We start from the raw sequence: 27837 nt of genomic DNA, 5'->3' as shown, positions 1-27837 counted from the left end.
TAGATTTCATCTTTATCAAGTCTTATGAAAGCCTCGAAGAAATATAAAAAAGTATTACAATATCACTTAATAATACAAAATTAATATCATATATATATGAATCTATTAAGTTCCAAAGATTTCTCATCAAACGAACATTTATCTTAAAGTCAAAAGGGTGGTTTGGTTTTGCCATGCTTGTATATTAAAAAGGTACCACTGAACGTTATTTTGGAATTGCAATTTTTAAAAAAGTAAAATCGATTATTTCAACGCCATATTCTCACTGTCCTTTTTGAAAGCTTTATGTGAAATCACACTTTCTTTTATTTGGGTCCCCATTCATGTTTTTATGTTAATTTGAATCTTCCTGACTTATACAATAATTTATGACATATTTTGTACACTATATTAAGCGCGGAATGAATTTTATATTGTAATATCGATCAAGGGTTGAATAAGCTAACCCATGCATCAGTTGTTATTTGCGACGGCTTAAACGAGAAGTTAGAGGAAGTTTTAAATAAAGAGTATGAATCTCGCTACTTTTTTTTGCAGCGCGATTTGATGGACAGACTTAAGTTATGAATTTGACCAACTGCATTTGCAAACGTTTATCGGTGTATGCTTACTTACATATATTAATACCCGTAACAAGATACTTGTCTAATTACGATATTAAACATACACAATGTCTGTCTACTTGATAACCTAGTTTGTGGACTTTTATTTGGACTTGAATTTCATTATTTTACGCACCACGGCATATGGAAATTCCCTTGTCCCGCCGAAATAAATCATATGCTAAATATCAATGTATATTTCAACCAGGAAGAATTGAACACGGCTGGATATTTCATTGGATATATTTTAGAAGTGACGTTTGTACAGAGTAGACTACTGAATGTACCCGTGATCTAATTTTAGATGTTTATTCATGGTTGTGTACATCTTCACATTTTGTTAAACAAAACTTTATTTTACGACTGGATTTTAAAACCAAGGTAAGTTTTATTTATATGTACTTTTGTATACGCTGTTTAATTTTGTTAATTTAAGTATTGTTATACACTTTATGGCTGTATAAAACATACAGGATATTGTGAATTCACCTTTAAACCAAGGTAATGCGATATGTGATAAAGTGTTTGTGTCTTAAAGATTTGTATGTAAGATTTATGTCAATATTTTGAGTACCAGTTTGTATTTAAACAAGGTTAGTATTTGAACTTAACTTTTTATCACAAGGAGAGAAAAGAGAAACGAGTTAAAATTGAATCGATGTTTATTTAGATTGTAATAACTTTTTCTCTTATCGAAATGCGTTTGTTTGATATTGTGCCTTTATAATAATAATTATGATGAAAACGGCATTTCACCTGTCATTAGTCAAAATATATTGACGTGACAAAACTAGATTCTGATAAATTTTTGTTCTCAAAATAACAGGTCGAATAGGACTTCATTCTGAGGGATAATTACATGTACATTTGTATTTATTTCAAAACCATATCTCTATGTACATGTATTGATTATCACGAAAAAATACAAAATGTTTCATGGTAGATCTACATGTATATGTCAGTCGCGGTGTGTTTGATTATTAAATTGTAGTATGTCCTAATTATCAAGCTGCTAAAAACAAAAACGATCTGGACGATCAGCATGATTAAAGTTTAATCAGTACATTCGCATGTATAGTGAACACATGTTGGTGTTTTAAATTAACATTTTACGGACGAATGGTATAAAATTCCGGGGGTAAGCGATATGGCGGAAAGGGTGTGAATTCTGGGCAGACTGAATATATATCCGAAAATGAACTGATGAAAATTAAGATATATAGATGTACATGTAAAGAGACTACATGTATGCTGTTGTATTATCTCTAATTATGAGTCATCTTGGCTAAACGAACAATGTAGTGTCAAAAAAGATAACATGTTATTTTAGTGTATCTGAGATAATCACGGGGGAGGAAGTGTTACACGAAAGATGGAGTTCTTATGATAACTTGTTTGGAGTTCTTATGATAACTGTCACGGAGTTCCTGGAAAACGTTACGGATTTCTGTGGAAAACTTTTCTATATACTTGGAGAACTCGCGTAAAAATGGTTATTTTTAACTTTAAATGGGGAGTTTGAGGTGCTAAATTAAACTTTGATAATTAAACTTGCCCTACATATTGTATTTTGTTTCAGAAAAAATCTTTTGGTCCATATTTTGTCGCCTTTTAAAAAAATCTGGTAGTTTTGAGAAAAATTTCCAAATTACTTGCTAATTCGTACATATTGACCTTTTCATTTGTGATCTTCTTCGTTGCTAAACTTAATTACCTAATTATTATGGAGAGTTGCAAACATAAAGCCCAGGCTAATACATGTATACCCGATTTTTCAAATGTTACGGAGTTCTTGCGATAACTCAAAATATGTCCTGGAGTTCTTATGATAACTTTTGTTACTACCAGTGTGTTTTTGTGCTTAACCACGGCACGTTTAAGCGTATTTTATTAGTCAATAAGTGTGTAAATCATTAAGAAGCATAGTACGCTTATCATTTGCACAAACAATTTGGTTATATAACGTTGGGTTTGATCGTGTTTTTCAGTTCAAGAGATATTTTTCTTGTGTTTTTTGTGTTTGTTTTGGTCTTTTTGTGTGTGTGTGTTTTTTTTTATTTTATTGGAATGACTGAGAACATACTTGATGTAGAACATTTACTTACAGGATAAAAAATACGCTTTGAATTTAATACTCAAGCATGATTTCGTCATATATGCATTATTCCTGGCAGTTTTAGAGAACATTAAGTAACTATGCTATCGGTATGCATGTAAATGGTTTTCAGCAAAATGCTGAAAATAGGAGGTAGTATGCACTACCTTTATCTAAATTTAATGAGGTGGGTGTCGTCTTTATGTTTTCAACGGGTATTTCAATTTCTAAAAGGTATCAGTTTTTGTCATAGAAACGTACAAAATTCTATGACAATGATATGACGATAGAAAGTAAGTCTTCAATAAGATATGTGAGTCACCGTAAGGTTCATGCCGTTTATCGACCTTGTTCCTTTCTCTATTAAATCCAATGTAGCATCACGTGACGTACAGCAATCTCCATATTTCGCATACATTTTTCTTATCAAAGTTGGAGTCCTAGTGGAAATTTTGCAACAACTTTTGCTGTAATTGATTACAAAAATATATTGTCGAACTTCTTCCGCTCGAACCCGTAGGGCACGTGCAAATCTGTCGAAGAGATCGGTAGTAATCGGTTGATTTTTTATGCATAAAAAGATCATAAATTTCGGGTTCATGGGTGTGAAGGATATCCCGGTTATATACGATACATGGTAAATAATGATACAATTTACTTAGCCGCTTCTTGAGGGAAGCCCAACTACTTATTGTCTGCTTTAGAAAGGCGGTTGCTTAAAACATGTAACTGAGAAAAAAGTGTAAGTTTTAAACAATTTTTCCTTGGCGGTTTAAGCCATGTTACTGCTGAATACAGGTGACCGCTAATTCAGGTTTTCCTGAAGATTTTTGTTTGTTTGTTTGTTTCATTTTACGCCTTTTCCCAACAGTATTTCAGTCATATGGGCGGGTATTTTCCTAACCATCGTTCCTGGAGAGTTACATCAGTACTAGACTACATTCCTGCGTGCTAAACTACCCGCCTCTCCCGGGGATCGAACCTACGCCAGAGAGGACTGGTAATTGGATTAGAAGTCATCGACCCAAACCCCTCGACCACGGAGGCGGTCGTTCCTGAAGATAGCTTAGCACCTGTTTATCCTATGTTGACTGTACACCAAAGCAGTTTCATGTCTTCTCCATATATATTGAATGATCGTGTTTTAATTTTGCCTCATGGCCTCAATGTTGCATTTGCGGAAACTTATGACATAAAAATTTTGTTGACGAACAGTATACACAGAAACATTTAGTGCATTCGTTGGGTTTTATAATGTCAATATGATTTCGCACAAATTTAATTAGGAACTAAAACACGATCAAAACCAACGTTATATAACCAAATTTTAGTGCAAATGATAAGCGTACTATGCTTAATAATGATTTACACACTTATTGACTAATAAAATGCGCTTAAAAGTGCCGTAATTAAGCAGAAGAAACACGCTGGCAGTAACAAAAGTTATCATAAGAACTCCAGGACATTTTTTTAGTTATCACAAGACTCCGTAACATTTGAAAAATCGGGTGTACATGTATTAGCCCGGGCTTTATGTTTGCAACTCTCCCCTATAATTAGGTGATTATGTATAGCAACGAAGAAAATCACAAATGAAAAGGTCAATATGTACGAATTAGCAAGTAATTTGGAAATTTTTCTCAAAACTACCAGATTTTTTTTTAACGGCGACGAAATATGGACTAAAAGATTTTTTTCTGAAACATAATATCATATGTAGGGCAAGCTTAATTATCAAAGTTTAATTGAGCACCTCAAACTCCCCATTTAAAGTTAAAAATAACCATTTTTTATGCGAGTTCTCCAAGTATATAGAAAAGTTTTCCACAGAAATCCGTAACGTTTTCCAGGAACTCCGTGACAGTTATCATAAGAACTCCAAACAAGTTATCATAAGAACTCCATCCTTCGTGTAACACTTCCTCCCCCGTGATAATTAAATATCTAAAAAATACATCAATTATCTAAGTAGAAAAGTCCACTTAGCGTTTGTTTTTTTGTAAATAGATCATCATTTGTTTCCGGTGGGCTAACATGAGCATTGAAACTGTTTTATTTATAGTACATGTACACTCTATAATAACTATTTGACCACTCGAAAACTTTTTTTTTTTTAGATGAATAATCTTTTTCGACGAATTATTAGTCAAGATGCGAGATCAATCTAAGAAAGTTTATTTTTGTTTATAAATACATGAATTCAGTTATCTTAAACGTGACACTGATATTGTTTTAATACATACAAGTCATTGTCCAAGAGGGGTTGATAAACATGTCAACGACTGAGCTTCTCCCATTGTTACTATATCTATCCACTTGTCTTTTTATGACTTCTTTACTTCCGGCTAGATTACATGTTTATATAAAGTAGTTTCTTATAGTCATTAACGGAACTGAATAAGAAGATAGCTTTATTGACTGAAAATCTGTTAGATGATTATAAGTGCATGAATATACAGTGGCAACATACATGTTATGATGAGTACATATGTTCATATGACATGATAATATAAATCGATTGATTGATTGATTGTTCGATTGAATGAGTGGTCGGTTGATTGATTGGGAGGTTGGATGGATGGATTGATGAATGAATGAATGAATGAATGAATGAATGAATCAAACGATGAATGGATAGGTGGGTGGATGGATGAATAAAAGGATAAATTAATGAATGAATGATTAATTGAACGCATGAATGATTGATTGATTGGTCTGTTGGTTGGTTGGTTGGTTGATCGATTGATTGATTCATTGAATGAATGAATGAATGAATGAATGAATGAATGAATGAATGAATGAATGAATGAATGAATGAATGAATGAATGAATGAATGAATGAATGAATGAATGCATGCATGCATGCATGCATGAATGAATGGATGGATGGATGGATTGATGGATGCGGTCCACCTGCTAAGCTCAATAGGGGTAATCTGATTTGGAATCAAGGGGTCGTAGGTTCTATCCTTAGCCGAGACGAAACTCCGTCATAATTGATCTCGGACATAGAGTCTAATGGTCGTTTGTCTCTCACCTCTGATTCATAAATCATGTAGAGTTAGTAGTCGGCCACTTGTGGAGAAGTTGGTAATTACTGATTAGTTATCCTTGGAAACCGGTTACGTAGGGCGACAGCCGAGATATGACCAAACAAGTTTTGAAAGCGGCGTATAAAAAAAACAAACAAATAAACAAGCCATGACAAAACCAACATTGTGCGTTTGCGACCAGCATGCATCCAGACCAGCCTGCGCATCCGCGCAATCTGATCAGGATCCATGCTGTTCGCTATCAGTTTCTCTACTTGTAAAAGGGTTGGTAAGCGAACAACATGGATCATGATCAGACTGCGCGGACGCGCAGGCTGGTCTGGATCCATGCTGGTCGCAAACGCATTACGTTGGTTTTGTCATGGCGCGGCTCAAGTAAACAAGCCAAGTCTTGACCTATTAAGGAAGTTTTCTTTTCTCTCACCGTAACACACACTTTATTCTTTCTATACGGCGTTTTCATATCTACCTACATGTTGTATTTTTATATTGATGACTTTTAAACATTCTTAAGGATTTATTTAATAACATACCCGTTATCTCTCTTCAGATAACACGCCAAAAAGTTTTGCATACGTGATGAAACGTTCTACAATAACAACATAAGAATCGTAGAGAAGATCTATCTACTGAAGACATTTATAGAGCCCTATTCTCCGGACAGTTTCACAGACACTTTCTAAAAATTAAAATTTACATTTCAATGTTAAATTTGAAACAACAACAACAGACGATATTTTGCTTAAATTCTACCGTTGAATCATATCAAGGATTAAATCAATCAGATTCAAAGGGAAGAAAGGACGACAGAAACCATGTAAAGGCGAAGAGTTCATCAACGATTTCTAAGCTTTGTGAAATGGTACTGTTTTATAGTTTATTCGGATACTGAAGGTTGATTGAAGAACCAAAATGAGCGACGGGTCAAATACATCACAAAAAATTCTTTTAGAGCCATTGAAGAATATAGGTACGTATATTTATATACTTTATTTGTTAATGTGCCACTTTGTGTGAGTGGTTTGTCACAATTCAGAACTGTTCGCTATTTAGGGGTGAAGATGTGTAATAAGCGGCCGGATAGCTCAATCGGTAGAGCCGCGGTACGGTATTCCGAGGGTCCCGGGTTCGAGTCCCTGTCAGGCTGCACGTTTTTCTCACCCTGTGACACGTTAAAGTCACAAAATTTTGAATTTCTCGTCATCACCACCGCGTGCTCGAATATCGGCACTGACGATCAATATTTTGATGCAAGCATGTTTTCCAACAAACTTTCAGGTAGGGTAGTCAAAATATATTGACGTGCCGAAGCTTGATTCCTGGGGCAGAAATGCGAGATATTGCACAGACACGAAAATAGCACAATATCTCGTCGCGCAGTACAATAAGTTGGACTTCTTGTTAGGTTATCTGTTAATTTGAAAATTATAGGAAGCAATGTTTTTCCCCTACCCTATTAGTTTCAATGTTGCGTAATAATACAATATCAAACATATAAGTATAAAAATAACTTTGTCCAAATCTCCATTGAAAAATGTGTATACTGTATTAATATTTACATCTAGTATGTAACAATTTCATTTATATTGGTTAATAAAAACTAATAATGTTGAAAATATCAAAATGTGTAGTTAATGCACAATTATTTTTGTATACGTAATGCATCTTAATTGATATTGACACAATCCAATCAAGAGTCAAGCGAATGTTTACGGATCTTGACATGTACTTTGGATTCTTACACGTATTTAGAATTTAAGACAAAATGAAATTCTGTCTCGAGCAGGGTTCGAGCCCTGACAAGCAGACTAAAAACAAAATGCTCTATACCACACAGCCACAGAATCCTTTCCTTTATGTTTTTCTCAGGGGTTGCTTCTTGTAGTATACGAGATAGGTTTGCACTCATGCGTAGCAGGGTTCTTTATTGTGAGAAAACTATCCATCTAGCATACGGGACGTCAGTAGTCCGACCCAAGCACCTGGGTGCTTGTACATGCCTAAAATAACGCAGGAAGTAGAAAATATAATGGTCTTTTTTCACAAATAAACTAAAAAAGCGCGATAAAAACCTTGAAAATTATTTACAATAAAAATGTATGTAAACTGTTAGTAAATATGTAAGTGATAAAATATTTTAAGATATACTTGCCGTACCATAATTTAGCATAACATTTACAAAGCGATATATGATAAGGCAATATGATAACTTTACGTTTTCCGCCCAGGCATTCGTATAAAATCGAAAATAGAATTGCTGAACGTGGAGTAATGTGTCATAAAGGTAGCAATATGTAAACAAAAATACATGTAGTAGTTAGACTTCCATACAAAACACTGATTTGCTATAATTATACCATTTACCAACAGAGCAAAGAAAGCAAAAAATAGTTCGTGTATATGACAAATGAGTTTTTTTTTTAATCTGTAACAAAATACCAAAAATAAAAAATAAAAAATAAAAAGTTTTTGAGAAATAAAAATGATAGCACTCTGAGGCATAATGGGCCTTTAATTATTACAATAACATTTCTATTGTCTTCGTTTTCAGGCGCTCAGGACATATTAAAAGTCGGCTCTACTTTTGAAGGAGTTTTGCGGAAACGCGGTGGACGTCTAGGAAGTTTATTAAGCATGGGCTCGTCTAAATGTAAGATTTCTATTTTAAGACTAGAGGAATATCAATGTCAGTTCATGATAAACATTTTTTCTTGCAAGAACAATTTTTTTAATACGAACTATTGAACCCTTTATTCCATTTTTAATCCAAACTTCTGTCAAAGAGTAATTAGACCAGAACCGGATATCACGTGACATACGAGGGTTTGGGCGTAGAGATATATGGAACCTTCACCGAGTGATGTAGTAAGTCGTCTGCTAAACTCTCGAACAGAAATTATGGTGTTATTCTGGTACTAGTTTTTTGTGCATTTTTACTCTCATGTTATTCTATTACATTTGATAATAATTATTGGTTGAAACATTTGTACACTACTATTTTTTTATAATGACAAATAGGATAAAAATATGTTTATATTAAGGGAAAATAAATCATATTCATCTCGGAAAACGGAATAATGATGTCATCTTCCACTTGCATAGGAAAGATCACATTTATACATAGACACATACAATGATGACCGGTTGGTTTCGATTATGTGAGATTTTCTTTTACGTTGTTGATTAGTCTTACTATAACACACTTTTTGCAGCGAAGATTTTTTTTCTGTTTTGCAGATTGTCATCAATTCTCTCTCTAAAAAAAACATAATAAAAAATAGAGCGTATTTTGATGTGTTATCTTGTATGCTCATACGTGTGTCTTTTCGTTTCTTATCTTGTTTTGTTTTAGTTTGGTTGTAATCATGCGATCTTGTTATTTTAGAATATTTATTATTCTTATTTGGTACATTGTTGTTTGATGACAGGGAAACAAAGGTTTGTTGTGATATCCCAGGGTTGCGTGTACTGTTTCAAGGACGAGTATGCCATGAGGCCTCAAAGCGCTTTCTCTTTGTCGGTATACGAGAGGTAAGTACCCGAATAAGGTGATGATATATTAAATTACAGCTTAACCGATAATACGATAACTTCGACTTATCCGGGTCTTAAGTGAGTATGGGTTAACAGAACTTCAATGTGTACGAATTAACCAATATGTGAAGCTGAACCAATTCAAGATAGCATATTTGTACACAGAGCATTACAAAGAAAAGTGCAGCGTGAAAGTCCCTTACATGCATATTATATTTCCATTTTAAAATAACAGGATAAACGTTGGTATTTAAATGATACTTTTGTATAAAGTTGACGACGGTATGTTATTTGAAACACTTGATTTCGCAGAATAACCAACACAGTCATGGTAATCATGACGTTATAAATACATTCAATTCTTTTTATTCATTACCTTGTTTATCACTGTGTACAAGAGATTACCACTCCACTTGAGTTTCACAGAATAATCCAAACATGTTAAATAACATAAATGAAAGTACAATAGAATTATTAATATTCTCTATTTCTTTGTATATTAATTTAACACAGTGTACAAGAAACCACCGTGCCGAACGTTTTGCACGTGTTTGAGATTAAACATGAGGACAGTACAAAATCGTCACAGCTCTTTGCCAGTGAAACCGAAGCTAAAAAAAAGGTACGATAAAATTCCATAAAAATCTATTTTATATCATAACTAACTCCTTTTGAGTATAACTTATCAAAATGATACTTGCGTATTTTGCCGCTTTCTCAAAAACTACATGTATACATTTGTAGTTGAATCTTTTATCAACTCGTTTGTAACATTATCTATAGCGGCTTAGTAAAATAATAAATTTCAATGTATGTATAGAAGAACAAAACAGAACAAACTGTTAATGCAGTCATAGTTACCTCATATAACATTGAATGCATCTGTATCAAACTAAATATTTTACCTTCAGATATACATGTACATAGAAATGTAATAGCAAATAAATACAGTGGATGTTTAAAGGAACTCCACTGTGGTCAAAAAGCCTCAAACATACAATTTGAACTTCTTGCACAGATCAATTGATCTACTTAAAATGTAAACATCTGCAAAAGATAATAAAGAGTTTAATCGAAAATTGATTTTTGTGCGATTTTAAGCCCGATTTGAGTGTAAAGCTTTGCAACGCTTTCAATCTTTTGCCATTTTGCGCAATAAAAATACCTATTTTGGGAAAACGGAGTAAGTGAATGATCTGGCATTGTACACATAAGTGGTTTGTCTAAACTTACATCAAATGGTACAGAAAATTTGACAAAATATATTGCCAATCTCTTCTTGTAAAAATCTCAGCGGAGTCCCTTTAATAAGTATGCTCAAGCGAGACTATTATCATTTCAGACCTGGATCGCATACATTCATGACGCAATTACTCAAGTACACCAACATTCCGGGTAGGTGACTTGTATTTCTATGAAAAGAACTAAACAAGTTTTAAATATTTCCTTACAATAAATCAAGCATACATAATTTACATAATATTTACACATTACAATTATAATATGAATATGCATCAATACCTGCCTGCTGCTAGCTTGTAATTGCAAAAAGTCGATTTAAATATTGCAGTGATGAATCCGGATATCAAAATATGTTTAGGTCATCTCTTCATTTACGATTATTCTTTAACATTTTTTGGTCACACCGATACTAAAATCGGTCATGCGATGACACTTCAAGTTTCAGATTATGCTTTATGCACCGTTTAAAGGACTGACGGGCACCTGAAAAGAACCACATTCCTTCAATAAGCTAACTGGAAAAATAGCTTTATTTCATGAAAGAATCCAAAGTCGCTGCGGGATTCGAACCTGCAGCGGTTTTGTATGCAGCAATGATGGATGTTCTTGTTGTAAATGATAACATTTTAACAATTTGTATTGTGTATTTAATAGAGGCAGTCAAAAATTATCCAATGACAGTGACGAAGGAATTTCCATGACGCGGAAAAGCAGAATGTCACGTGCACCTTTGCCTCCACTTCCGCCAACACCAGGTATAATGCTGTAAACTGTTAACATTCTTTTTTATTTGCTTATAAGAAAAAAAGCAACAACATCAAAACAATAAGATAATTCTCAGTAATTGATGAAAATATAATAAAAAAAACATTTGGTTACTTAAACCATGATGGCGGAAATTGATCAACTCCAATGGCGCAAGGGACTGGATTTTTTTCTTCTTTTAGAGCTTCTTATCCCCTGTAATATAAGTCACTGGTGCAGTGAATGTTTTTTTTATAAAGCAAGGGTCTAGTGATTTTAATCATTTTGAAAAAATGAAACAAAAAACTTATTTAACTCGTGATAGACTAAATCAGTAACATATTTAACATACTGAATAAATTGTATTTGATTATTTCGGATTTGGGACGGTTTTATGGTCATTAGGCATTTGAATATATTGATTACTCATATTTTTAATGCCAGTATTCTGCTCAGTTCTGCCAAGAGCATTTCTGTCAGTTGCATTGTTTCCTTTTGTCAGATGACGACACAAAATACAAACATAAAACAAAATCAGAATACAGTCTGGAATCTGATGATGATGAAGAAGATGAGTATTCTGAGATAGCAGAGGCTAGAGAAACCCGGAAAATGCCTAGAGGAGCCGTCGGCGGGGTTCAAGTCATGCCAACAGGTAACTTTAATTGTAATCGAAAGACGGAAAAAAATAAATAAAAGAAATAAAACGGGCGGTAAAAACTAATATATGACAGATAAAACCAGCTTCACCAACTGTAAAAAGAATTGGTCGGGGTCATTCTCCTTCCAAGCTGAAGTTGAATTGATTCTTTGAATAGATCCCTGACCTGTCTAATTCTAATTATCAGATTGGTAGATACAATAAGAATTTCACCACAACATAACAACAGAGCATATGTCAATGTGTCTGAGTAGGGATCTAACTATGTTATATTATATGCATGCTTTACGTCACCATTGAGTTATCTATGGGAAGTTTTTACGCCACCATTGAGTAATGCGTGGAAGGTTTTACGTCATCATTGAGTAATGTGTGGAACGTTTTTACGTTACTATTGATTAATGTGTGGAACGTTTTTACGTTACTATTGATTAATGTGTGGAATGTTTTACGTCACCATTGAGTAATGTGTGGAAGGTTTTACGTCACCATTGAGTAATGTGTGGAAGATTTTTACGTTACTATTGATTAATGTGTGGAATGTTTTACGTCACCATTGAGTAATGTGTGGAAGATTTTTACCTCACTATTGATTAATGTGTGGAATGTTTTACGTCACCATTGAGTAATGTGTGGAAGGTTTTACGTTACTATTGAGTAATGTGTGGAAGATTTTACGTCACCATTGATTAATGTGTGGAATGTTTTACGTCACCATTGAGTAATGTGTGGAAGGTTTTACGTCACCATTGATTAATGTGTGGAAGATTTTTACCTCACCATTGATTAATGTGTGTAATATTTTTACGTCACCATTGAGTAGTGTGTGAAAGGTTTTTACGTCACCATTGAGTAATGTGTGGAAGGTTTATACGTCACCATTGAATAATGTATGGAACTTTTTACGTCACCATTGAGTAATGTATGGAAGGTTTCACGTTACTTTTGAGTAATGTGTGGAAGGTTTTACGTCACCATTGAGTAATGTGTGGACGATTTTTACGTCAACATTGAGTAATGTGTGTAATATTTTTACGTCACCATTGAGTAATGTGTGGAAGGTTTATACGTCACAATTGATTAATGCGTGTAATATTTTTACGTCACCATTGAGTAGTGTGTGAAAGGTTTTTACGTCACCATTGATTAATGTGTGGAAGGTTTTACGTCACCATTGAGTAATGTTTGGAAGGTTTTACGTCACCATTGAGTAATGTGTGGAAGGTTTTTTACGTCACCATTGAGTAATGTGTGGAAGGTTTTACGTCACCATTGAGTAATGTGTGGAAGGTTTTTACGTCACCATTGAGTAATGTGTGGAAGGTTTTACGTCACCATTGAGTAATGTGTGGAACGTTTTACGTCATCATTGAGTAATATGTGGAATGTAACGTTACAATTAGCTGACAGAGTATAACAGAATCCGTTTCTGATTTGTATTGTTTACATTGAAATAAAAAAAATGATGGTTTGGTTCTGGAAGTCCTCGTTGTCTTACGGTTGAGTTTTTTCTGATTAGGTGATTGTTATGAGAGCTGCACTCAGCTTGTGGACGTACATGGTGTTTTTCGACTAGGGCCTTCCTCCACTATAGTAAAGCTTGTGAGTTGCCATATAACATTTATATTAACGCCATATAACCTTAACAACGTCGTCCCAAAACCACGTAATAACAATACCTTTTTCTTTCTGTAGCAGGTACTCCTGCGCGACAGGACACCATGGGCAAAAGACCAGCTATACCTTTACCGAAAACACCCGATCAAATAAAGCAAGCGGAAAAACTTAAACAAGCTGGTAGAAAGGGCTACGAAGACGTTACCACACCGGAGGGCAAACTTCCGGATTACGTCAACGAGGACGTAAGAACTTAAGTTGTTAAGCATTATAAATACAATACAATAGATATAAAAAAATTAGGTATCAATTCAGGGACCTACATTTGTTATATTTACTTATGTGTTATATAATTAAGCCTCTAGTATCGACAATAGAGGAGGAAGTTATAGATGAGATAAATGGCTGTTATGTAAATATTTTGAGATAGAAAAATGTGTTTTATCTATATGGGGTAGAACTGATTAAAATCGAAATTCATGAAAACAAGCCTTTGTATGAAGAAGGACATTTCGTTCCTAATTGCCAAATAAAAAAACAAAAACATAATAACGTAATATTCTAATACATACTCTAAGTTTTGAATTTCGAATAAAAAATCGGAGACATATTTTTGAGGTTTCCAAATAATTATAATAATGATAATAATAATGATGGCGATGATAATGATGATGATGATGATGATGATGATGTTGATGATGATGATGATGATGATGATGATTATGATGATGATGATGATGATGATGATGATGATGATGATGATGATGATGATGATGATTGATGATGGTGATGATGAATTCTCTTTTGGGTATAAAAGGAAATATGTATTTTGTTATGTTGTAATTATAGATTTAGAACATTTAAGTTGCTTATCGCCTGAAGAAAAAAGCAATAAATGTATAATGAATTGTGATAAATGTAACAAATTGTAATCAAAGTATTAATTTGACTTCCATACAAAATACTAAATTACTATAAGTACGAGCATGAATCGTACTCAAATATGTTTCAAATAAGATATGGAACAAATGAAATATGTTTGGTAATACATTAAAATTGAAAATCGTAGACAACATATCGGCGTAAAAAATAGTTGCTTACAGAAGCAGGAAGAAACATTTATGTTCATTGATAGTATGTGAATTATAACATTATACGCTATTTGGAATTATACCAGTTTAATCATATTTTATTGCTAATATATACATGTAAATATACAGAGAAACAAATTGATTAAGAAATAACAAACGGCATTATACAATATAATTACATATAGTAATCTTTCTTTGTATTTCAGGTTTTTAAAGAGGATGAATTCTTCTTCAACAGTACGGATAAGGCAGAGGCTCATAGGTAAGTCCGATAACAATACATTACATACAGTATAGGTACGTTTTGAAGCACTGTAGTTACTTCCCCTGACGGTCCGGTATACTAGTATCTGGTTCCTGGATGACAACAGGACTGAACCCCATATTAGTATTAATATAGCATTGTGACTTTATCAATGAAAATCAATTCAATTCTTCATTCATTTAAAACACATTTTCATGTGAATATTAACAGCTAACAAAACAACTAAAACTTCATCAAACATAAGTAAGCAATGATTTTTGAGGAAAAAATGTCCATTTGTAACCATGCCAATTAGTAACCTAAGTAATAAAGATTAATTCGTACCCGTTTCAAATATGAGGTGAACTCGTAACCACATATATATTTCGTATTCGTAACACGGAGATTTAACACATAATTAATATATGTTAGTTTATCTCTATTCACACATATATTTGTGCATTTATTTTCACATACGTTGTTTATGAACAAGATATGATTTGTTATTTAAGGTGAATAATTGTCCAATGTTTTTTTCGTGATTTTGGTTTTTATTTATTTTGTTATTAAATGTACATGTATTTATGTGTTTGTAAACAAGGTAATATACATGTAACTATTATAAAAGATTTACTCTTTTAAATTTAATGAATTAAGTGTATCATTGCAAAAATCTCAGAAACATAATTTTTTTCTACTTCAGGTTGTTGAGTTCTCACCCAATCGGCACATTCTTAGTACGGCTCGGAAACAGCACTCCAACGGTATGTCGTATTATATATACACTATAATCTAAAACCAGTATTTCTCATATGCAAATAAGGATTATCCATATTCTAGACCTGTAAAATTGTATTTTGGATTATGCGAGTGTGCCATTGAAAGTTTATACAAATAGATCATTAATATTACTGTGTAAATGAGTAATGTTCACAGTCAGGATTATTATCATTGTTCTCTGTTTTATATCCTCGTAAGGCATATTTGAATTTGATATATGGCAAATTTGAAAAAATTGATCTGTGAGTAATAGTTTCTTAAACCAAAAGAAAATTTCAGTTTGTCTTTTTTATTTGATTTTTTTCTTCCACTTTGAACTGAAAAATCACCATTTGTGCCATTTAAAACAATAAATTTGCTTTATTTCTTTTTAGAAATATTATGCCCATCTGTACTCCGTTTGCAGAAATTTATAGAAAACTATTAAATTCTTATTGAATAATTGCACTAGGTGTAACCATTTTACATCTAAAAAGAAACTGTAGCAATCGTCCGCATTTGAAAATATCAAACTTAAGCGTACTATATCTTTAAAGGCGAATTTTTCCGTGAAACTTTAGAATTCTCCCCCGGGTGTATTTTTCCACCTCGGTGGAGTTCTTGTCAGATCTACCATTTAACTTCCCTAAATCTTAGAATGGAAACTGTTTTTCGATTTTCAATCAAAGACCCTTTTGTGTTAAAAACATTTTTATTGAGATGATGTCACTTAATTGTCATTCTTTTTTCAGGTGTTGTCTGTTCAAACCCCGCTGGGGATAAAAGAGTTTCAGATAGTTGAAAACGTAAGTCCCGGATTTTATTTATTCATTTTTTTTTTTTTTTTTGGGGGGGGGGGGGGTGTGATAATATTTGACTTGTGTAGGATCTATAGAGAATATCGTACATATGTATCCATATATGGACATTTTTCCAATATAAAAGCTTGACTCATATCTTTAATTTGCAAGAAGAATATAAACGCACACATATAGTGTTAAAGGCATATGCTATAGTTGCATACGGACATATACTACAAGTATCTTTAAATCATGCAACAACGTTATCTAAAGGCACGTTATGCCTCAGAAATCCATATATTTCAATTCTTTAGAAATGTTTTGATAATGGATTAAGAGTATATTAGATGTTTAACAACTGTAGAAAGTTGCAGTGAATGTGCAGTAATTTACCATAAAGGTAGCAAAATGTTAACAAAGAAGTATTTTGATTTCCGTACAAAGTACTCATTCACTATGACTATACTTACTGCCAACAGAGCAAAAGATTATCTTCTGGAAACTTTAACAAGATACAAAAAAGAGAGAAATAAACATTATAGCATATCTGAGGCATAATGGACCTTAACATGATTTCTGTTTTATCAATCTGCCTTGATGTCTCAATGTATACATATGAAAACTTTAGCATAAACGAAACATTATTGTTACATAAACTATTCGGAGAAAAAGATACACTTTAGCGACAAGAACGTATGCTTTGTCTGATAATGTATTCATGTGTACTAAACAACATGAATTTAAAATATATATATATGTTTAGTGTCAATATGTTTATATAGATTTCAATCCTTCAAGCATGATTATTATTATCTGTACATCTGAATATTTCTTACTAGGAAAATTGTACACACGTAATGCTCGGGTGCATTTATTATAATCCGTCGATTGCTTTTTAAGAAAAACGAAAAAAAGAAGAAGCTTTAAATTATTTTAGAAACATGTCATCTAATGCATACTATGTAAACCAATCTCTTAAAATATAGGAATCTACATTTTTTTATAATTATCTATATATTTCTGTTCTACTTTTCAGGAGTCTGGGAAGGTTTCTATAAATAGAACACAGTATTTTCCCGCTTTACAAAATATGTTATGTTTTTACAACCAAAATGATCTGCCGAAAAAGGAATATACAGTGAAACTAATCAAAGGATATAATAACAAATCGTAGCGATTGCGAATATAGTGTAAGGGAAGGAACTCTAGACTTAATTAAAGCGAACTGTTCCGAAACAAAGAAACTTTGTATTTAAAAAAAACTTACCGGCTGTGATTGAAATAAAATGTTTTTATGTATGTTTTTTAATGATTTTAGTGCATTTAGATTTTGTGTCAAAATGTATTAAAAATGAGTGTATTCGCTGCGGAAAAAGATGATCATGTGACGTCACTGTGAGGGATGCACGTTCATATTCGGTTGAGAAATATATTTTTTTTTATTTTTACAAGATACATGATATTGAAATGTTTTTATTTTATGACAATTTGCAAATGTTTGCACTTTATAAACATGCTATGCGGAAATTTGCTCGCTAGGACTTAAAAATATATAAATTTAGAGCGCAGTCATTAAATAAATTGATATTCCACAACGTATTTGATGACGTCAAATAACATTTACCAGACGTCATACGAATAGAAGTTATCAACTTTAGAGTGGAGGCATCAATTCTATCTGTTTTTTGAGGACGTTATATAAAGTATACCAGGATTTATAAAGACGTTAACAACTACGGAGTGGAGGCATCTATTTATATACCCATCAACGTTTTGATGACGTCATATAAAATATGCCTGGATTCATATAGACGTAAACAGCTTTAGAGTGGAGGCATCTATCAATATTCAACGCTTTTGATGACGTCATATAAAATATGCCATGATGTATATGAAGTCGGCATCTTTAGAGGGGGACAATCGAATAATGATATTCAACAACAACTACTGTTTTATTACGTCTAACATTTCCTTACCATGACATATTAACTGATTTTTTTTACATCCCATTGTTTTCAAAAGATGTAGATTACTTTCAGTACTGATATTCATTAATTTTTGCTTTGACTATCTTTATAAATATGTATATAAAAATCATAATTCATCATCAAGCTAAAAATTCGTAAGTAGAACATTCAATTGTGTACATGATATTGTACCTGCATTATTCAACTATTAAGTAATCTATGTCTTTCAGTCGTGACCTAAATGTTTAAAAGTGCCAGTATAACAATGTGCTTTCTTACAATTTTAATGCCATATTTTATGACGTATGGCATGACGTCACTTGACGTAAATATAATAATATTATAACCGTTACGGCCATCATTTAAAGTATATTTGTAATATTTATAATAAAATAAACCATTTTCAACCGAAATAGATTTACATATACATCCGTATCGATTTAAATAAATGCTTCACCTTCTGTTATTGTAAATTCTATTTATAACACCGTGTGAAAAGCGTTCGTCCTAGAAACTTTCAGATTCGTTTTAAAGCTCTGTACTAGACTGGTTATTTAAGCCAGCACATCTGTGCCGGGTGATCCCGGTCTGTACCGTTCGCTATTCAGTCAGTATATATCTTCAAAATTTCACCTGATACGATAAATGGTTTTGTCTAGATTGAAAGATGGACTCGTCTATTTTAAGATATTAACAGTGGTTAAAGTTATATGACGCAGCTCGTGAAAGATCGTAGCTACAAGGCATTTATTCTCCAATTATAATAAGATATTATTCTTTTCATGTTTTATTACATTTTTCCTATTTGTTGTAAGTGCATCAAGCTTTTGTGTTAATATTTACATACATTTATTTACAAATGTCATTTGTAATTCATTTCTGTTTAAAAGATAGAATCTGAAAAATATTATTGAAAACTTTTTTGTCTGTATGTTATTTCATTAATCCGGCACCGTTCGCACTTGGTAATCCGATATATGTATAGAAAATGCCCGTATCAAATCTAATTGAATTATTAGGTAATCTATATCCTTTATTTGAAATTTAATAGGAAATAATTTTCCGATATCAAATGGTTTATGCTAATTGATTTATAAATCAATATTGGCCTATAAAGGCTTATTATAAAGATATTTTAAGTGTTGAATTTGATTTTTTTTCCAAATTGAATTGAACATTATTTCATTTACCTTTAATGGATCACGACAGAACTCAAGCTTATTTTGGAGGAAAAGATTTCGAATACTTACTGAATTTTGACCGACTTCCGCATTGTAGTTACATCAGACGGCTAATCACCGAAGCGATGGACTGGTTTAGTCATTGTCCCATTTGTAAATGTTTTGAAAATAAGACGACAACAACACCAACACTTTGCTTATCACTACAAATAAAATCGAACACTGTATAAATTGGTAAAGATATTCATTCTAATGACATAACTTTTCGTGAATAATTGAGAAAAACGTTTTCAAAAAAGATATAGAAAAACGTTCGTAACGCTTTTTCTTAAAACTAACGTTTGTGTAGCATATTCGAATTTGTTATTCAAAAGAACACGCGATAATTTTGATTAATATTACAAAGACATTTTTGTCCTATTATTTTATTAATTATTACTCTGGCCTTGAACATGAAGTTTCAAAAACAAAATATATAAACTACGTCCTGGGAAAATGTTCGTCATCTCTTGGACCTTTTATTTAAAATGTTTGATAAGTTAACACTATAATCTATTTTTAATGTATTTGGCGAAGATGTGTTGTAAATATCTTATTTCTCACGTCAAAAAGGTGCGTGACAGACTGGAAAAATCACCACCTTTGACTAAACCTTTTGACAAAATCATTTTATCTGTTTTTGCCGTTAACAATGGGCCAAATCGAATATAATAATACAATCACAGCGTGTGTAGGAACACCTGATATGTATAAAAGCTTTAATTACTGCGCCGTTGCTGTAAACAGTCTACGCATTTAAATCTAGGACTTAAGTTATAATTTGCTTCGGATTTTTCTTTCAGTCAAAGGTTATGTATGTATGGATTACGAATTCAAAAGAATAAAGTTACGATAAAAATGATTAGATTATGATTTTAAACATATCTTAAAACTTGTATTGCGGCTCCGTTCGCGTTTGTTTAAACTGTATATAAAACAAACACAGATGATTAAAACAGTGGTTTTCCGTAGTGATCACAAAAAGGACGGGAATTAGCGATATCTGGATGCAAATATTCCAAATTGTAGATAGAGGAAATATTCGAATATTTAACGCCTTTATATAAGTGATTTTGTACGATTGATAAATACAAACAAAAAATGATTGAACGTTAAGCGGAGTATCGAGGGATCGGATACGGGATATTTGAAATCTGGTTAGTATCACTATTCTAATATGATAACATGTATTTTTTGCAATTAACTACATATATTTCACGAAACATTGAAAAGATAAAACAATTATTTTTACGTAAGATACATGTATGTGTATGATTAATAAAACCCATGTTTTTTACCTGTTCTGTTCGAGAAACAATGATATGATATGTGTCAAATTGTCTTAAGTAATAAGGTCCCTATATATTACATGTATATAAAGTACACATACCTTGATCTTGGCCATTTACAAAGACTCAGTACTAAGTATCTAAGTAAATATTAGTAAATTAATATTTTAACTTCTGATTGGACCATGCCATATACTGTTGGATGTTCATTTTATTTTATTTTGATAATGAAATCCATTCAAACTTAATCTAAATTTTCAAAATTCAACGCGCCGCAAGTCCATCACACTAACTCTTGCAGGTTAAGACTTTTTTTCTCTTAGTTTCACATACAATTTCTTATAATATGCTAGCGTGCATACTTTATAGTTTAAATACACATTAAGTGCTTCTTTGTTTAGGTATTGATGTTATATTAAAAACAAATTCATAGACATTATGGAAAGTGACTAATGTAGGATTAATTCTATGGTATATACAAATACAACAGCTCATAATTGTGAGTACAAACAATGCTTTTATCATTTCGATAGAAACACAAGAGACTAAGTGGATATTTAAATAGAGGCCTTTGTTTGGAATCATTTCTGTAGAAAACAAGTAGGTCTAAGTTGATGTTTGAATAGAAGCATTTAGCCTTTGTTTAAAATCGGACGTTGGTCGGACTGTCATAAAGTTCGGATAAAGATAAATACAGTCGATAATCTGCAGGGACTTAATCCTCTAGTATATATTTGCTTAAGCTTTCAACTGTAAGTTTTCGATAATATTTATTCAACAGTTATGATATTGGATCCGATCTCCAAACGGGACACTTTTAAATCAATTATAATTCGCATGGCTTAACGAATAGGTTCAGATTGTAAACACGACACTCCGCTCAAAATACTTTTAAGTTGTAAAATACATACGGTATGAAATTAAAAAACAGTCTGCTGATATAATTAGTCTTTTAACAAATTGAAGATATTAGTAAATTAAATATAACAGCAAATTACATTTATCTCGTCTGACAATTTAACATAATTGAATCGTCTATACACTTATATTCTATTTTTCTGTTGTATTTCTTTTTGTCTTTGACTTCTTTGTTTTTGATACGTAAAATAGTAGATTTATCACATTAGATCGATTGTTTTCAATCAAACATAACATCAACGTTTTCCCCCTTTTACATGTATTACACTCGATTACTTTAAAATGGGTCCCCAAAATGCGATTTTGTCATGTTCGGTGATTTCTGCCTTTATAAAGTCATTGTGTAATATAAAAGAATACTATAATCGTTTTCAGTTCATATAAACTAGTTAAGATTTAAATCCGTCCAAAGTTTTAAACTGGCAGGCCTGATACTACTCTTTAAATATATGATATAAATATACAAGATATAATACTACGTTTGTTGTAAATATCTTTCACTTTGTCTGTATCTTATATCCCGGAATAACTACAACAAAACATGCTGCGAATATAAATACATGTATATTTGAATAAAGGCGACTTCAAGTTCATTTTGAACAAGCACTAGACCTACGCCCGACAGTTCATTTTTATTGACACATAAATAATGATTCAATAAGAAAAAAAAAACGATAGTATACCGTTTGTATTAGCAAAGTGAGAATTCAAATTATTGTTTAAATAAGTTATTGTTACGGTAGTGCACCGTCTGCTCTGTTTCAGGATTCCGGTCACGTGATTACCAAAAAAAACGTTCTAACATTTTCGTCTTTTGTTGTTTCAGAGACTTTCTAGTTTCGAAGTAATGATAACATAACAGCAAAGATGCCACAAGATATTGGTCCAGAACTGCGCTTAGCGCGCCCAAAAACTCACCATGGTTTCAGTGCAGCGCACCCTGGCGGCCCGGCGCACAATAGAAGCACGTCAGCAACCAGCTCGAGGAGGCAACAGGGGACTCCCCAAACTACTTCGCAAGAAAATGAACATCATATCGAACTTTTAGAATATGAATGGCCCGATTTACCACCAATCATTGATCTTAAAGATGCCGTGTGTCGTAAACGTGTCAGCCAAGGAATAAAATATCTACTTCCGGTTGACAAGGGGAAGAACTCTATTGACAACAAATTCAGAACGGACTTACGCGCAATGTTTCAGGAGCCATACGTCACCGAAGGATCGACTTATGACGATAACATGATCACTACAAGTGCTAAAATACATTTCCGAACAAACGTTGTTGATACACGTTGGACTAGAGAGCATTTAAGAAAGGTTCCTGTTAATTTAAATTCAGAATCTGAAAATGCACGAAAATTATACGCTCATTCGGCGCCGGCGGGCGGCCGCTCACGATCTACAATGAGCACCGAAAAATTAAAGACAAGGTCGAGTTTATTTCTTCCAATTAAGGCAAGGGCGCACCCGGAAGCGCAAAAACTCCGGAAAGAAGTTGAAGATATTATTAAAAGTGTTCAGGAAGACAATGATGAATATGATGCTGACAAAGAGGACAGGCCAAAGTCACACGTGACGCAACACACTGAAAAAGAAGACACTAAGCATAAGAGAAAGAGTATTGCAGGTTTCAGGGCGAGTGTTTGTGACGACATATTTGGCGATATTACGCCGGAAGTGACGAAACACACCGCGGAAATGTTTGATTCATACGATCAGCTGAAAAACACAAAACCGCCGAAACCAACTATTCCGAAAGAGTTTAAATCGTCACATTTATCAGATGAAAGAAACCAGGAGATATGGGAATGGCTGCACTATGGCGAAACTATCACTGACTTTGAATTCTTTCTCAGCGTTTGTGGATAGGTCAATTATCATTAAACATTATACATCCCCATTACACTTATTTTATGAAGGCGCTATTTTTTCACCCTGCTCTGAATCATTTAATCTAAAACACATGCTCTTCATTGATTTATGGAAAAAAATGTTCATTTTCTATTCTTTCTTAAAGTGAATAGGTCTATAATGAAAGGTTTTTAATACAAAGAAAAAGTACGGTTATAGCAGTTATAAAGTATCAACCGTAACAAGAAATCAGGAAATGATTATAAATGGATGTTGTTGGCAAGTGTGAGATATAGATAATCTGATATCATATATATTTATATAGCCAATAATAAAATGCTGTAAAACAAAATATTATTATTCATCATATAAATGTTCGTACTAAATCACTTCGAACATTATCGACATTTTCTTTTCATGTAATATGTGAGTAAGTACATCCAAATGAGAAATTTCTATGGTTTTTATCAAGATCGTGAAATACTTATGGAAAATGTGCCCATTGTAGACCAATCCACTAAAACATATCATTATATCATTTTATATATTGACATGTCTGTCATATTATTTTGAGGTACTTCCTATTTTCTTTTATTTACCATAAAGAAACACACATTAAATTAATGAAATGTATTGAACGAATTGACCGCTTTGTGAATCGTTTTATACTGACTGTCAGACTTCACACGTTTGTTTGCTCGTGTTCTTACACTGTTGTCTGCTGTCTACTTTCACTGCCGTCTCTATACACCATGTTATTTGTTTACCGTCACGGTATATTTATGTTAATTTGTAAAACATGATTTATGTACACAATAATCTCTATTAATTGTAATCCAAGAAAGATAATTCATGAAGGACAAATTATTCTCGTACGAGGCTTGCTTCCCTTGGATAAAACAGACGCGCGTCTGAATACAAGTCATTTTTACACCAGTAATTTAGTTATAAAAGTATCGGACCGGACTTAGGAAAAAGTCTTACTGAGAAAAAAAAAAAACAACAAAAAAAACCCCAACAACAACAACAAAAATAAACGACATCTTTATCACTATTTCGACATAACTGTTCTAATTTGATCCTCTCTTTTTATTTATTTAAATGTTTGTTCAAGTTTAAGAATTATGACAAAGCATTGTTTTATTAAACTATTTTATCATCAAAATATATTTTTAGTAGTTTACATAGATTTTGTTACATGTGTTCACGCAATTCACATGCCTTGAAATTTTTGTTCATTCCTAATTTAAGTTATAAGACTATATATCTAACGTCAACTTCACTGTGAACCAAACACAAACTTTGTGACTCCTTGGCCCTCTCAGCTCGGGTACGATTTTCACCGCTTCTGACGACGGTTTCAAAACCGGTATTTGGCAAAAAATACTAACTCAAAATAATCATCAATTTGAATCCCAAATATTACTGATAACTTGTAATTTTTTAAAACGTTGCTACATATGTTTTGCGATTTTATTATTAGCATTTAGCACATTCTTGTGAAATTGTTTATTCTTGTTGTGTTCAGAACAAAATTATAAAATAGTTCAGTCAATAACTGTATGTGTAATCGATCCGAATCGCAGCATTTTTTTCTTATAATTCTACAATAGCAATAAATCATATGCACATTCCTATAGTTTGATTTGGACATAAGAAACAATTTATGTAAGTTTTAAAGGCCTTTATATCCCAGACATATATTTTTATTTCTCAAAAGTATTTTAATTTTGGTGTCCTGTTATAGTTTCCAAAAATATTTACTTTTAGTCAATTTCCTAAACAATCTCGTTTGATTTTGTTTCTTGCCGGCAATTATTACAGTAATTATTATAGTGATTCAGTATTTTGTATTGACTTTGTTTACACTTCGCTACTTGTATGACAAATAATAATTCACACTGAGTTCTCCTTTCTCTAGATGATTTGTGGGGTTATTTCATTTATCATATTAACAAAGACGATTTAGAGGTGAATTACAATGTAGTAGTAGTAGGAGTAGTATTGCAGTTTAAGATGTATTCTTGTTGACAGTAAAATAAAATTTGATGCTATACATAACAACCATCTTTATTTTTCTTTTATTTGTACCTGTAATACACCATTTACTTACGGGTATATACGTCGTTTTCTTATTAACAAAACAGAATAAATACCCCAATGATGATGTGATAATAATTATAATAATGATAATGATGATAATAACGATGATGATGATGATGACGACGACGACGATAATAATTATGATGATGATTTTGTTTATAATAAGGATGATCATGATGATAATAATGACGATGATGATAATGATGACGATGATGATGATGAAGATGATGATGATTATGATGATGGTGAGAATGATGATGATGATGATGATGATGATGATGATAATGACTAAATCAAACATTATCACCACATTGCTTTTATACTGGTATTGCCGCTTCTGAAAAGAAATTTAAACAAAAAGGTCCTTTTTTATGCACAAGTATATTATGTCTAAGATCAATATCAAAGTCGTTTCAGTGTTTATAAGTTCCAGATATATGTGCATGTACAGAGTAATCTATCTATGACAAATGTCATATTTTTATTGTGTGAAAGCAAAGTTTAGTATATGATTGCAAAATGCTTCGTCTAGTCAGAATGCAAACTCCCCTTAGTTAATACTGTAACGTCACGTAATGACGTCAGGAATGGGGCCAGGATGTAGATAATATAAAAAAAGCTAAAAGAGACCTGGTGAAGCTAAGACCTTTATCTTCTTAAAATACTTAAAAAAAGACTTCAATCTATAGGTTTTTTAAACAATAAAAACATTCTTAATCAATTACACTTTGCAAGATAGACAACTACGTCAGGTGTTGAGCATTATATCGAGACTTGAGTTGTCTCCCTGTAATTGCAGCATAATGGTGCGTTGTTATTTTTGTCACAGTCGTGTTCCAGTCACTTGTAATTCAGTCAACTGTAAACCAGACAACAATTACCGGGGACTGGCAATGACTTCTATTTTTAATGTAAAGCTATATATATACATGTATATATATTTAAATATAGCGTTTATATGATGATTAAAATAGCTATATAATACATAAAAATAATAACTTCGTATCAGTGGAACATGCGCCAAATAAACCATCTAAATCAACTAGTGCTAGGAGGGGAATATTTTGTATTCTGATTTTCGTACAACATTCATGCGTATTAACTACCATTAACATTACTTTTTTTCGAGAAATTACCAGCATTATGCTCCTTAAGTCAATTTCAACTGCATTAGATACTGAAAACTATTTTATTTTCAAATGAAATTAAAATGAGCATTTTATTTGTTTTGAGTGGGCGAAAAGTCAGTTTCATATATTTTGAAAACTTTTACATATGCATGAAACATGTTGCTCAGAAAGTAATAAAAAATTGCCTTAGTACATCGATTTAACACAGTTCTATTCAAAGTTCCGTATTAGACTGCAGCAGCTATCAATCGTAAATGCTTTAGATTTCCTGGTTTGTTACATATAGTAACTGCAATTATTGTCTGTCACTTGCCATCGCCTAAATTCTAAGGCAATGATTTTTTACAATTTAAAGTTATTGTTCACATAATGATTACACAAAACCGAAGATTTTATGCTTCGTTTTCTTCAAGATAGTCACGTATCTTAGAAATCTATTTACCGAATATATGAGGGTTATAATTATGATTTTATATTATGATATGATTTTGAATAAGACGCATGATTTATTGAGGAATGACACGATTAAATTTGCGAGTCCTCAATAAAAATACAAGTACATAAAATAATCACATATATTAGCTTTACACTTCAGGACAATTGTTTAATCTCTTGCTTTGTTGCAAATATTTTTATTTACATTTTCTTTAAATTGAAAGATAATGTTTTCTTATCTCCACATACACATAATAGACTGTGCAACTGTCTTTTTCAATGTAATGATGGTAGTTAAAGGCCTCTACAGACGGTAGGATTTAGTTGTACAACACTAATTAGAGATAAGATGTACAATTTTCAAAGCAAAACACCTGCATTCAGACGGTAATTCTGTATTGTAGGAATCATCTCAAGTTTCCCTCAAAAAAAAAATTCCCTCCGAATTGATCCCTTACATACTTTACTCACTAAATAGT

General features: G+C 32.3%; 2 protein-coding genes and 1 long non-coding RNA gene across 3 annotated transcripts in view; all 3 read left to right on the top strand.

Moving 5' to 3' along the window:
* LOC132750663 (uncharacterized) overlaps window positions 1-27837 on the top strand; it is a 209063-nt gene that overhangs the window by 16722 nt on the left and 164504 nt on the right. The gene's annotated exons all lie outside the window — the stretch shown is intronic.
* LOC132750660 (SH3 domain-binding protein 2-like) lies at window positions 564-19330 on the top strand. The gene is made up of 13 exons (XM_060740670.1): window positions 564-983; window positions 6301-6720; window positions 8302-8400; window positions 9179-9281; window positions 9798-9906; window positions 10627-10679; window positions 11181-11281; window positions 11773-11925; window positions 13627-13793; window positions 14846-14901; window positions 15587-15647; window positions 16395-16448; window positions 17479-19330. The coding sequence occupies exons 2-13, from the start codon at window positions 6663-6665 to the stop codon at window positions 17614-17616; spliced, it is 1152 nt and encodes a 383-aa protein (XP_060596653.1). The 5' UTR covers window positions 564-983; window positions 6301-6662; the 3' UTR covers window positions 17617-19330.
* On the top strand, window positions 20308-25447 carry LOC132750659 (uncharacterized). The gene is made up of 2 exons (XM_060740669.1): window positions 20308-20786; window positions 22663-25447. Exon 2 carries the CDS (start codon window positions 22704-22706, stop codon window positions 23706-23708), a length of 1005 nt encoding a protein of 334 aa, XP_060596652.1. The 5' UTR covers window positions 20308-20786; window positions 22663-22703; the 3' UTR covers window positions 23709-25447.

This window comes from Ruditapes philippinarum, unplaced genomic scaffold (genome assembly GCF_026571515.1).
Source record: "Ruditapes philippinarum isolate M1 unplaced genomic scaffold, ASM2657151v2 ctg72_1_1_1_1, whole genome shotgun sequence".
NCBI classification, from domain to species: domain Eukaryota; kingdom Metazoa; phylum Mollusca; class Bivalvia; order Venerida; family Veneridae; genus Ruditapes; species Ruditapes philippinarum.
This window is presented reverse-complemented; position numbering and strand designations above follow the sequence as displayed.

What these genes read in the sequence shown, in the direction of transcription:
- LOC132750659 (XM_060740669.1), top strand. Translation starts at nt 22,704, where the DNA reads ATGCCACAAGATATTGGTCCAGAACTGCGCTTAGCGCGCCCAAAAACT.
- LOC132750660 (XM_060740670.1), top strand. Translation starts at nt 6,663, where the DNA reads ATGAGCGACGGGTCAAATACATCACAAAAAATTCTTTTAGAGCCATTG. An exon ending in AGAGCCATTGAAGAATATAG is followed by an intron (nt 6,721 to 8,301) that starts GTACGTATATTT and finishes CTTCGTTTTCAG; the next exon opens with GCGCTCAGGACATATTAAAA. An exon ending in CGGATTACGTCAACGAGGAC is followed by an intron (nt 13,794 to 14,845) that starts GTAAGAACTTAA and finishes TTTGTATTTCAG; the next exon opens with GTTTTTAAAGAGGATGAATT.